The sequence below is a fragment of the Podarcis gaigeae genome (assembly GCF_964106915.1).
Source record: "Podarcis gaigeae genome assembly, chromosome: 11".
In the NCBI taxonomy this organism is placed as follows: domain Eukaryota; kingdom Metazoa; phylum Chordata; class Lepidosauria; order Squamata; family Lacertidae; genus Podarcis; species Podarcis gaigeae.
Window position 1 is genome coordinate 40,066,018 of NC_139687.1, and position 12,963 is coordinate 40,078,980.

Consider the following 12,963-nt stretch of genomic DNA (forward strand, 5'->3'; position numbering starts at 1 on the left):
TTTCATCACTTATGGAATCCATATGCAATTTGATACAAAATTAAGTTTCTATTAATAAACTTGACCAATGCATCAGCATCCTGGTCAACTAGCCCTACCAACCATCACATTGGCAATGCAGTTATGAAATCACAAGTAGAGAAGAGTCAATGGCAAAAGACTTGCAGAATTGTTTAAATCTACGAAAGACAGGATGTTCTATGGTACCCTCAGTAGTAGCAATGCATGCAACAAATAGGACAGGGTAGACTAACACCATTCCCAATACTACTTTCCAGAAACACAGCTGCAACTGCATGAATGAGTGACAACCCTTGAAGAAAAATCATGCTTTCCACCTTGAGATGGTTATAGTATACACTGACCAGGTTTGTATGTAACATGAAGACAAACTACAGCCTGGCACAAACAAGCAGGTTCCTAGAGCAGCACCAAATTATGGTTTAATCCTTGGTGGCATGACAGCAACAGGACTGGGGGAGGAGCACAGAGGTCATGAGCTTCACAACAAGAATCCACACATTTCCTTATTTGCACTAAGCCATGGTTTGATTTAGTGGCATGTACAGAGAGTTCAAATTCCCACTGATGAAGTTTTAATACCTGATTCTGGTACTGTGGGTAGGAATAAATGGAAACTTCTGCAAATGAAAGCAAGCAAGTACCGGAGTGTCCCTAAGGATCTGTATTTGGTTCATAATTGGTTCATAAATCATCTAGAGCTGAGGTAGACAGTGAAATAGTCAAGTCTGTAGATGACATCAATTTATTCAGGAAGGTGAAAACTCAAGTAGACAGCATGGAGATCCAAGAGGAACTCTCCAAATTGGTAAATAGAATGGGCAATAAAATGGCAAATGAGCTTGTAAAGTAAGTATAAAGTAAAGTAAGTATAAAATGATGCACACTGGAGTAATAAACTGCTGAGGTATAACTAATCAGATCTTGAAGTTATGGATAGTTTAATCAAAAAAATGGCCCATGATACGGTACCTATGAGAAGGCAAATCCCATGCTTGGGAATGAAAATAAAATAGACCAGTATGACAATATTCTTATTCCTTTCCACAACTGGAGCACCATTAACATCAGGACAGTGCACAATAATCAATGGTGTAAACAGCAGGCGCCTGAAAAAAAAGTATGAATGATGCTTAGTAGGAATGGGCAAGGAATTCCTCATCCTAGACACAGACATAAGGCGTAACTGTGGATTTTTGGTTCCCTCGTCTGAAGGACATTGTAGCATTGGAAAAGTTGCAAGGAAAAGCAACCAAAACTATCAGGAGACTGAAGGAACTTCCCTACAAAGAGAGGACTTACAAGGAAATGGCTAGCAAATTTGAGGGATTTTCATTTACCCCCAAAAAAAAAAAAATGCCTAGGGAAGGGAAGAGAACATAATAGATTCTTCTCCCTCTCAAGTAAGTCTGGAATTCAGGGTCACCCAATATAACTGAATGGCAGGAGATTCCTAACAGACAAAACTGCCACAAGATATTGTCATGTTCACTAGCTAATATGGCTTTAAAGGGGGATTAAATTCACAGAGATATATCCATTGCTCCTAGCTATATGGAACCTCCAGGCAGACACAGTGTGCACCTGAATGCCAGTTGCTAGCAGAGGCAGTGAGAGAGGGCTATTCCCTTGATGACCTATAAGCAAGATTCCCAGAGTCTTCTGGTTGGTAACTCTCGGAAACAGGATGCAGGACTAGATGGACTTTTCATCTGATCTAGCACAGCTTTTTAACTATTTGTACACTAGATTGATTTGTACACTAGACTGAGTGAGGAAAAAACAGATTTCAAACCATTTCCAAATGGATTTTTCACCAAAGTTAAATAAGAGACTATATAATAACACAAAATGCATTGCAAAGCCTTCAAGCAAACTAATTAGTGAAAGGTAGGCATGCTACCCATTATATTCAAAAATGATTCAGTGTGAATCCTAAATATTTAACAAGTCTATTTTTGTCTATACTCCAGTAAAAAGGTTGCAAAAGTCTACCTTCATACACTTGGATGCTTTTTTAAAAAAGCAGAATACTTCCTTATAATCTGGTCTATTCTTCCTGCAATTCCCTACCTTCACACTTTGCTATCCTTATCTCTCCTACGTGAACAGTTCTTTTCCATTCTTCCTGTTGACACTCCACATATTTGTAGGAATGCATGTGAGGAGACCTTCAAGGCCCCCCAAATAGCTTCCAACCCTGTCACACACACACACACACCCCCGCCAAATGCTTACTTCATTGTGGTGGTTCACCAACATTCACAGCCTCATGAACTGCAGCACTGGCAGGATTTTGTGTATGAAAATAGTTCCTCTTTCTAGCAACAGTGATGCCTCGCAGCCAATGAGATTTGACTATAAGCCAACTTCGCCAAAAGTGAACAAAGCTAGCTTAGAGTGAAGGCAATCTTCTGAAGAAGATAACTGCAGGTTATCAAGGCTGCAAACAAGCTCACAAAAATTGCTCCTATGACTTCTTCAATGCCCAATTCAGGGGTTGCAACATGACTTAAAGTGTCAGAGAGATGTGTCTTCTTTCTACAGCATCTCCCATAAAAGGAAAATACGGAAAATGTACATGACTGAAAGATTACCAGAAATGGAGGCACACTTCTCACTGTGCAAGACACTGACAATGTCTGTGAAATATCCTTATCCCCACCCTTCTAAGATGTAAATCTTTTGACTTGTTCCTCTTACACTTTTGCTCCTCACCTCAAGCTACACAATCCATGATTATTTATTATAACCACAAAGCCTGTTCTAGTTTTACTTTATAATATTACACATTGTATGATTCAGACACCAAAGACATGAAGTAAAAAAAACTAGTCTAAAGCTTGAGTCATAATATTGCACTTCAATCCAATTGCATTAATTACATATCTGCATGGTGATCTATTCCTTCCATTGCTCATTAAATGTAAAATTTATGCCCCAAACACTAAGCTGTAGAACAGCAGCAAACAGAAAGTCTAAGTGCAGCATTACAAATAAAACTTTAGTGGTTAGTTATCACTTAAGTTTGCTATTTGCGGGTGGCGCTGTGGTGTAAACCACTGAGCCTAGGACTTGCCGGTCAGAAAGTCGGTGGTTCGAATCCCCGTGACGGGGTGAGCTCCCGTTGCTCAGTCCCTGTTCCTGCCAACCTAGCAGTTCAAAAGCACGTCAAAGTGCAAGTAGATAAATAGGTACCGCTCCGGCAGGAAGATAAATGGCGTTTCCGTGCGCTGCTCTGGTTCACCAGAAGCGGCTTAGTCATGCTGACCACATGATCTGGAAGTTGTACGCTGGCTCCCTCGGCCAATAAAGCGAGATGAGCGCCACAACCCCAGAGTCGTTCACGGCTGGACCTAATGGTCAGGGGTCCCTTTACCTTTAAGTTTGCTATTATTCATAACTTAACTTCCCAAATTCCTTTTCTGTGTCCCCGCTCCCTGTCCAGCCTCAATTTCTAGAGAACATTTGTTGTTGCTTAGTCGTTTAGTCGTGTCCGACTCTTTGTGACCCGATGGACCAGAGCACGCCAGGCACTCCTGTCTTCCACTGCCTCCTGCAGTTTGGTCAAATTCATATTAGTAGCATCGAGAACACTGTCCAACCATCTCGTCCTCTGTCGTCCCCTTCTCCTTGTGCCCTCAATCTAGAGAACATAGCAGAGCACTAATATTGCCCTACACTTGGCTGTATCAGACTGCAGCTTGGATTCCCCCTTCTAGAATGAAAGCTCATGAACTAAAGCTGGAAAAGTGAACAGTACCATTCAAGCCTTAGAACTTGTTTCTTCCTTTGAGCTTAAGAGTATTGTGGAAACAAGGTGTAGGGTTCTTACTTTCTACCTTTCAAGAATGGAAAGTTAAACAGCATGGGAGGCAATATTCTATCCTTAAAAAGCTAATAGCCACATGCCAACTCATCTAATTGCGCTGGGGCAATGCTTACTCATCATATAAATGTATGAAATGGCCTAATGCTAAACCAAGTCAGAGCACAGGTCAGTACTGCCCAGTATTATGTACAAGAATTAGCACAGGCTCTTCAGAGTATCAGGTAGGGAAGCCCTGCTACTAGAGGCCCATGTAGCTGAAGATGCAGGGAGCTGAAACTTTAATTAGCTTTTTCAGGTGGCTATGTCTCAGAAGTGCATTACTGTGCACATCTTTTCATGACTTGCTAAAATTGCAGAATTACAGTACAGTCCTTTACAGGACTACTAAAGTAAACTCCACTGAGTGCAATAGGACTTACTCCCAGGTAAATGGCACAGGATTGCAGTCTAAGTTTAACAAGTTTTCAATACCTCAGTTCTCTTCTACCCGCTGCAGCTGCCAGTCTATACACACCTCCCAAGAAGTAAGTACTTCTGAACTAAATGGGCTAAACGTCCATTCCACCCCCACACACCCAAAGATAATGTTGATGCAGTTCTAGCAGCTTTTATATAATCAGGCATTTCTACACTGTATAAAAGTTTTTTTCTTAAGTAAAAGGCTAACCTTTCAAAATGGGAGTGGACATAAAAAAATGGAAGTAATGGGGTCTAATGTCAACAAATAAACCAGTGTGCATACTACAATTCTTGATGTAAAAGGCATTTCTGACCTTAGATATGTATTACACAATAAGTGCAAAAAATAAATGGCACTTCAACAGGATCCGTTTTCAGCATATATCAACAGAGCATCTATGCAGATGTCCCGTTTTCATTGAAGTTAATAGAACTCATCATAGTCACAGCTACCTTGTCCCATTAAATTAAATATTCCTCTTCATGTATGAAGTATTCTTGCTTGTCTATAAATCCAGACCCTGGCATGTTTGCTGGTGAATTTTCTTGCTGCTAATTACCTAGCACTGCACAGCAGCAGGAAACAATGGGGTGTTACACATAAGGCACTAACAAACACAGCTGCTCTGGATGACTAAGGTAGTAGCTGGCTAACCAGGAAGTAGAAGACAAGAATACTGAAGTTCATGGCGCAGTGGAAGTTAGGTCATATTACACCACACAGTTGCAAATAGAAAAGAATTGCTGTATTTTTCACTCTATAAGACGCACCAGACCATAAGACGCACCTAGTTTTTGGAGGAGGAAAACATGAAAAAAAATATTCTGAATCCCAGAAGCCAGTACAGCAAGAGGGATCACTGCGCAGTGAAAGCAGCAATCCCTCTTGCTGTTCTGGCTTCTGGGATAGCTGTGCATCCTGCATTCGCTCCATAAGACGCACACACATTTCCCCTTACTTTTTAGGAGGGAAAAGTGAGTCTTATAGAGCAAAAAATACGGTATTTTGTCACTGACTTCCCTCTGCCCCTCAAGACAGCCTTGCCTTCCAAGGAGTCCAGGAACAGAAAGCTGACAGATCAACCCAGAATTGAAGCTAAGTATTGAACTGGGTGCACACGAAGGCGTGCCATGGACTTGAGAATCATGGACACCAGCATGCCAATGTGGGCAGGACCTCTTTCAATACTGATGGGAATAGACTGCATGGCCAATCATTATCTGAGGCAGACTAACTTTATTCCTTCAGTTCTGAAATTACATATTTAACCACAATCTAAAATACTGGTCTTGCCACTTGTCTTCCAGGAACTTAAAATATTGAGATAAATTACTCGTGATCTTTTTTCATATAAGTAATGTGAGTTGCTGCCCTGGCAGCCTGATCAGCAAATTATTTTGCTAGTTAATGCCCTCGTGTCCAGGTATCCAACTGAAGTTGAGGAATCCCCAAGTCAAGAGGTGGAGGACAGGAAACAAACCCTATGTCATTTTTGCTCCTGGCTTTCTTCCTCCCTCAGGACAAGCGAGATATTACACCCAGATATATGCCGCATTACTCTTTCGAAAGAGAGAGTACTTGCACTTCCAGAGAGTAATCAAAAGTGTGGCTTTGTTGGTGCTTAACCCTTTCCCTGTTCATCATTTATTTATTCCAAATTCTCTTTTATTTTTCCCTTCAGAGTTTCAATTATAGGCAAACATCCAAGTGGAACAGTGGAAGAAACAGCAATTTGGAGTCAGGAAATAGGGGGTTGTGTATCCCTGTGCTCATGATTCCAAGCAACACTCTGTAAGTAGCTTTGCCTGTGAAAAAGAACCATGAGATAACATAACACATTTAAAGCTGTAGAGAAGGTAACACCAAGCAGAAGCAGAAAGTGCAGAGAAAACATAAGTGTTCAACCCAACATGCCACATTCATTTGTATGTTGGCCAGAGCTGCCTAGGTCACTTGTGCTGATGCTAGTTCACCCCAACAGAAAGTGGCCTCTGGAGAGCAGCGGTCACAGATCTGGTGAGAAAGATACATTTCTCTTTGTGAAGAGGAGAAAATTGGCCTCCCATACAGTATAATGTTTCAATTAGGGATCGCTGAGCTTTGCTTGCTATACTACTACTGTCTGAAATCACTGTTTCAGAAATCCACCTAAGAGAAGCAATTCCTATCAGCATGGAGTTGCAGAGGCACAGAAACCATCCTCTGGTGCCACCTGTTGAGGGTTGCTGCTTGCACTGCACCCTAAACTGTAAGGGCGTAAGACTTCCTTTGGAAGAAAGTAGGACATTTTAGACTAAAATCGATTTGTGTACTGCTTCCCACATTGTTAACCTCTTGTTGATCCACTGTTGTTAGTTGCAGGACACCATTTCTTGCACATACCTTAGGAGTGGGTGTGCCTTGTGGGAGGGCTGCTACTCAGCCATTCAATTGGGAGTCCCAGGTTTCTTGGCTTGGGGCTTCAGCAAAAATTTAATGTAAATAGAATATCCCCTAGATTCTGTCCCCAGCCAAGTGCTGATCCAAGGGTTACACACACATCTGCATGTAACATATTGTTTGACCAAAGTTTTCTTCCGTCTTGTCAGTATGCCAGAAGATGAGAAACAACAAATGATTGCTTTGTATTCCCGAAGGTACAAAATGCTCTTTCAGTGGCTTCCAGAAGGTGGTGGGAAACACTTGCCTACCCACCCACTTCAGTTGAAAATGAATGGCAAACTGCATTTTTATAATGAAACAAGCAGTGTTTAGAAACATACATGATCACATGGAGGCATCAAGAGAAATTGGCCAGTGGTATAGAACATCTCTTCCCACATGCAACTGCCTGAATATTATACAGATATTCTTTCAGAACCACTCCTCATAGTCTTATCACCTTCATATTAGATGGGTGCTAACTGGAGAGAGGAACTTTACAGTTGTGGTGTTGTGTCCACAGGTAGAATTGTCCTCCTCAAGAAGGCTCACTTAGCACCAAACAGGATGCTCTTTTGACACCTGGTAAAATACATTCCAATATGCCTAGACCTTCAAGTATGTCACTTAAGATGGGTTTAACAGACTGATTTTATACTATTCTGTTTTTCATTTTTGTACTAACTTAATTTTATGTATTGTTTTTATTGTTAATTGTATGTATTTTACTTGGAATTGCTAGCCACCCTGACAATTTTATGAACTGAAGGGCAGCATATAAATCATTTAAAGAAATAAATGTTTGAGTTGCTTCCGTCTTGCCCACAGTGGAAAGCTACACAAACTGCAAGGGACAGAATATTTATATATTTCAATGTGTCTCCGGTAAGTACCCCATCCATTCATCTATATATGACATGGATAGCTCAGTTGGTTACAGCATGGTACCAAGGTCCCTGTATTCGATCCCTGTATAGAACAGTTGCATGTTCCTGCATTGCAGGGGTTGGACTAGATGGTCCTCAGTATCCCTTCCATCCCTACAATTCTATGGTTTTATGACATTATTAAAAACTGGAGTAAAAGTTGTTGGGATAATCTTAATAGTCAACTTTCATTTCACCTACGCCCTATGCAGCTTTGTATGTTGGTCAGTCTTCTTTTTTTTTTTAACAACAGATATATAAGAACCACAACAAAAACTATTTTAAATTTGTAAATATTTTATATACTGCTAGTACTGTGATTCTACAAACTGCAGACTATAACCAAGTCTTAAATTTTATAACTGTATTATATCACTCTAGTTTTACAAATGTTTAATAAAAAATGCTGGAAAAATTACAAGTCACAGTTCTGACAGCAACATATCTTTGTTTCCCTCTCTAAACAATTAAGCTACCCAACATTTCTGCAATTTTATACTAAACTTACTTGGACCCATGTACTTGCAGAAATCCACAAAAAAAACCCATCCTGCCTGGAAACTCTCCTTAAAAGTAAAAGGACTAGATCCAAGGCTATTTGCAGGTGGTCTTATTTGAATATGCCAGTTTTAAAGACCAGGGAGAAAAGAGCTCCCTGTTTCTTTTTTATATAAAGTGAAAGATACAGTGGAAACATTAAAATAAATTTATGTGGTTACAAATTTCCACACAAACCGAATCCCAATGCTTTTTTCATTTAACTGACAGAAATATCACTCCTTGGGATTTTAGATATTAAGCATCTCATTGTTTTGGAAACACTCAGTTCTAAAGAACCATTGAATTGTTTTCAAGGGCTTATAGTTATTTTCTTCCAACAGCAGTCATCCTGTCAAACCACTTTTGAAACAGACTTTTAGAAACACTTGGTGATGACAGGTGACTAACCAAACCAAATTAATTGCTATATGTAAACGAGAAAACTACATTTTAAGATCTGGGCAGCCTTCCACAACATAGCACCTTCCTGGCATTTTAGACTACAACTCCCAACAGTCCCAGCCGGCAGACTGAGGTTAATGGCAGCTGCAGTCCAAATATCTGAAAGGCACAAGCATTGAGGAAGGCTGGAATATCAAAGCGTCTCTCCAAGTAGGAAAATGGCGTCCAGGGCCTCCCACCTTCCTCCACCACTGGCTGAAGCAAGCAATGCCAGAGTTTTACTTCTTAGAATCATGAGAATGGGTTTGCAGATCAGAAGAACAGAATGCCACCATTCCAATGCAGAAAATATTTCTACTCAGTTAGACTACTATTCTACCCTGTCTGCTTCATTCACCCACCTGTCTCAACTGTGGCAAGGTTCACCCACACACCCCCATTGGGTCACTCTGAAGCTGGAATAAGAATTTTTATCCTTTCTTAAATTACACAGCTGAATAATGAGTAGCCTCTCTCACACACCCTCTCACACTTAATTCCATTATATGAGTATGTGTAGCTGTAACGCTGCGATAAAAACACAGTCCTCAGAGTGCAATTAGAAGAGTTGAAAGGAAAAGCAGTTAAAAATACTATGTGCTCCTTCTCCCTTTTAGTACATTAGCATTAAATACCTCTGCCAGACATAAACACCTGATGTCCTCCCTCCTCTCCCCAATTATTTAGCATTGTTGGAAGAATCCCAAGCTGACCCCACCCCACCATCAACGAGGCCAGCTAGCAACAGACGACATCACCCCCATCCATTGAGCAACAGAGATGGGCCCATCGATTCACTCTGCTTGCAGCCTTCCAATACGCTGTAGTCATACTATCCAAGGGTAATCGCTCCCAAGCTTCACCCGCCCACGAACTTCATCTGCATCTATAGAAAGCATCGCACATGCTGCTGCCAGGAAATACAGGGCAAAAAAGGGAAACACTGAATCAACACAGGAACCTTATTCTTTGTGAGGGAGGGGGGAGGGGGGCAATACAAACATCCGGGTGTCAAAAGGCTGTGTGTGATTCTATTTCATTTAACACACCATTGTAAGATTTTTGTCGAATAATTGGCGATGGGGGGGGGGTGAGAGGTAAAGCTCCCTCGGCGTCACTGCATCCGGCCGTTTGATGTATAGCTCATACCGATCTGTGTGCTTCTAAAGCACGCTCCTGTTGGGGAGATGACAGGTTTGCTCAGTGCATTTGTGGAGGGGAAGGTGGGGGGGGCCCACTCTCCTCCTCTTCCAAGCGATCGAGCAAACCACTCCAAAGCCTCACCTTTCCTATGCTACTACACATACCAAGCAGCTGTCCCACCTCACCATCGCGGGCGCCGATCCCCCCCCTACACACACCCCGACCCCCTTCCTGCACCACCACACACGCATTGTGGGGCGGGGGTCACGCCCTTCCCTACCAGCTCCCCATCCGTTCCCCTGTCACTCCCCCAACCTCTCGAGACTGACCCGTCCGCCCCATGGCTTCCCCCCCCCACCCTGCACCTCCTGACACACACACACACACACACACACACACACCATATGTGTGCATTTATAAACATACACATTTCTATATATTTACACACACCCTTTTCATTCCTCCTCCTCCTCGCCCGCCCTTCCCCACAGCACTGCAGCAGCAGCCTCACGCCCCGAGTCCCTCGCAAGCCCACTCCCTCCCCACCGCTGCCACCATCACAGGAGGCGACACAAAAAGCGCCTTAACGACAGCGGGCGACGCCACAGGCCCGCGGCCGCCGCCGCCGCCCCACACGCGCAACCCTCCACACGCCCCGGCGGAGGGGCGGCTCGTGTCCTCCGCGGGCCCCGCGCGCATAAAGGGCCCCGGCCCCTCCCCCCTCCCGAAGGAGAAGGGCGGCAGCCAGCCAGGCAGGAGGAGGAAGCAGGCTGCCGGCGCTCCCTCCCTCCCTTCCCATTGCATCCATCCCTCCATCCATCCCTTTCCTTCCCTCCTCCCGGCTCACCATCGCTGCGCTTGATCTCCACATAGATCCCTATCTGGATCTTGCCGAAGTTGGCCGTTGCCATCGCGTCATAGAGTGACGGTAGCGGGGGGGGGGGGAGAGGAAGGGGGAGAGAAGAAGAGACTGTTCGGGGCCCCGCCGGGCGCGAGAGAAGGAGAAGGAGCGCCCGCGACGGCAGCGGCAGTTTCTACGGGGAAGGGGGAGGGGGGGAAAGGGAGGTGGAGGAGGAGGAGAAAAAGGCGCCGGCCGGATACAACAGTCGCCGGGAGCCGCTGCGGCTGCGCACACAATGGAGGCGTCACGGCAGGACCGGCTTGAAGGGGCGGGAGGAGGCGGGGCGGCCGCTGGAGTAGCGGCGGAGGCGGCGAGTTGCCCGAGTTTGGCGTGAGGAGACGTCGGGGGCCGCCGCCGCCACTCGGCGCTCGTTTCGTTCTCGTCTGGGGTGCCCGCGGCCGAGAGGCTCCCCGGCTCTGCCGCCTGCTCTTCCTTCGCTCCCTCACAGGAGCCACACACTGGACGACCTAACGTTTCAGACGTGAACAGCTGCTGCCTTCGCCCTTTCCAAGCCCGCCCTACTCCGCCCAACTTCCGTGTGGTGTTAGGTACCGACTGCTACTAGCCCGTTTGGCGAGGAGAGGGTGCGCGGTTTGCCCGAGGCGGGCGAGTGAATCTCTTGAACCGCGAGGTGAAATTTGAACTCAGGTTCAACGCTCAGCTCCTTGCGCAGGATACTGCCTTGAGTCTAAAAAGGGGCACAAGAGTGCCCTTTGAGTTATAAGGTGAGTAGGAAAGAAAGCATGCAGGGTCTGACACTGCAAGCCTCAAAGTTATGGCAGTTCATAAAAATGACACCTGCCAAGCCATATATATACTTGGCATATCAGCTACATGCCCCTGAGCCGGACAAGCGTATTGGCAATGGCTCGCCTCTCCAAAAGGGTACGGGAGAATGCGATGCAAAGGTCCAATACCTAGATGAAGGTCTACCAGGCTTGTGTGTTGAGCATGCTGTTTTTGGAAGTTAGTCATGGGCAACTTAGACCATCAGGGACAAGTCCTCAACACCTTCCACATGTGCCACGTCAGGAAGGTTTTGGGCATCACATGGCAGGACAGAGTTTCAAGCAGAAATGCACTCTCCCAAGCCCACATTCACAGCGTGTTCGTACTCCTTTTTCAGAAACGTCTACGCTGGCTTGGCCATGTCCACAGAATGGAAGATGGCAAGATCCCCAGGGAGCTGGCTTCAAGCACCAGGCCAAATGGCAGACCAACTCTAGTTAAGAGCTCTGTAAATGTAACATGAAGGTTGGCAATGTGGAAATCCCTTGTAGGTAAACGCAGCACTTGGAGACAGGTCATGTAATCACAGCAGTGACCAGACCAGAAATGCCTGCTGGGAGCAGCACAGAAAGAAACGCCATGGTACACCATGGGACGCCTTCATCTTCCCCAACTGCAATAGAACATGACTCTCTTGTATCTGTCTCTAGCCACAGCAGGTGCTGTAACTTTCCAGCGGTTTGACTTTACCCTTCCATTGTCTCCCAACACAGATGGATGACAACCAAGATAAGGTTTATGGATGTGCCAGATTCAAAATTGATCCGATAATTTATACAGGTACAGAAAGTTAAATAGTGCTTAAAATGGACACCTTGACCCTTTTTACTCCCAGTTTTGATACCGGCATCTCATACATCTCTTTCCCATTTTGATAAACTGCTGGTGTACAGTATTTTATTCAGGCTTGCCGAAGAAGGCATGCTTTCATTGGTTTGTGGAAGTTCTGGGCAGTGGTTCAAAAATTTAAGATTTTCCTGCCCTATTGAAGCCTATGCTGGCAGCTCCCAGCAAAAACTATGGTGTACGTGTAGTTTAAATTTTGAATTCAGAATTTTGCCACTTCTACAATATTTGCAGAAGGAACTACCTAAGGATTTTGTGTGAAGTGCCTGTTTCTTTTGTTATAGAATATGGCATTATGGTGTAAAGATTAGAACAGGGATTGCCAGTGTTTTGGGGCCCTGATGCACATTTAGAAACCCAAAAAACTCATGGGCACTACCTGCAATCAGATACACACAGTTCAACTTTTTTTCAACTTTCAAAACTGAAATGCCATGCATAAAATAATTATTGTTAGGCCCAACTTTGTGCAGGTCCATGCTATAGCACTGTGAAATGCACTTGAATCTGCCGCATTTAACCACAAGTTGCAGTTCACTGCAGGGTATGTTAATAGAAGTGCATTTATAACTGAGAACTAAGGAATACATTCAAAAATTAGTAATTATCAAGCAACTACTATCATATTTTACAGAACTTGAAT

The 12,963-nt window shown here is 44.2% G+C and overlaps 1 protein-coding gene and 2 long non-coding RNA genes across 7 annotated transcripts in view; 1 reads left to right on the top strand and 2 right to left on the bottom strand.

The window, feature by feature from the left end:
• The window catches only part of KIF2A (kinesin family member 2A), a 47,584-nt gene extending 35,765 nt beyond the window's left edge, over positions 1 to 11,819 (bottom strand). For 4 of the 5 annotated variants that reach the window (XM_083703525.1, XM_083703522.1, XM_083703521.1 and 1 more), the window contains exon 1: positions 10,632 to 10,950. In XM_083703525.1, the coding sequence (XP_083559651.1) occupies positions 10,632 to 10,695 (64 nt within the window). In that variant the 5' untranslated portion in view covers positions 10,696 to 10,950. Of the gene's footprint in view, positions 1 to 10,631 lie in introns of all 5 variants that reach the window. The other variant, XM_083703523.1, reaches the window with a different exon arrangement.
• LOC310827574 lies at positions 7,938 to 10,341 on the bottom strand. Its single transcript, XR_014556428.1, has 2 exons — positions 10,235 to 10,341; positions 7,938 to 9,817 (listed from the first exon to the last, which is right to left on the bottom strand). It is a non-coding gene; the product is annotated as an uncharacterized lncRNA (long non-coding RNA).
• On the top strand, positions 10,975 to 12,573 carry LOC310827546. The gene is made up of 2 exons (XR_014556389.1): positions 10,975 to 11,410; positions 11,812 to 12,573. It is a non-coding gene; the product is annotated as an uncharacterized lncRNA (long non-coding RNA).
• The last annotated feature ends 390 nt before the right edge of the window (positions 12,574 to 12,963 follow it).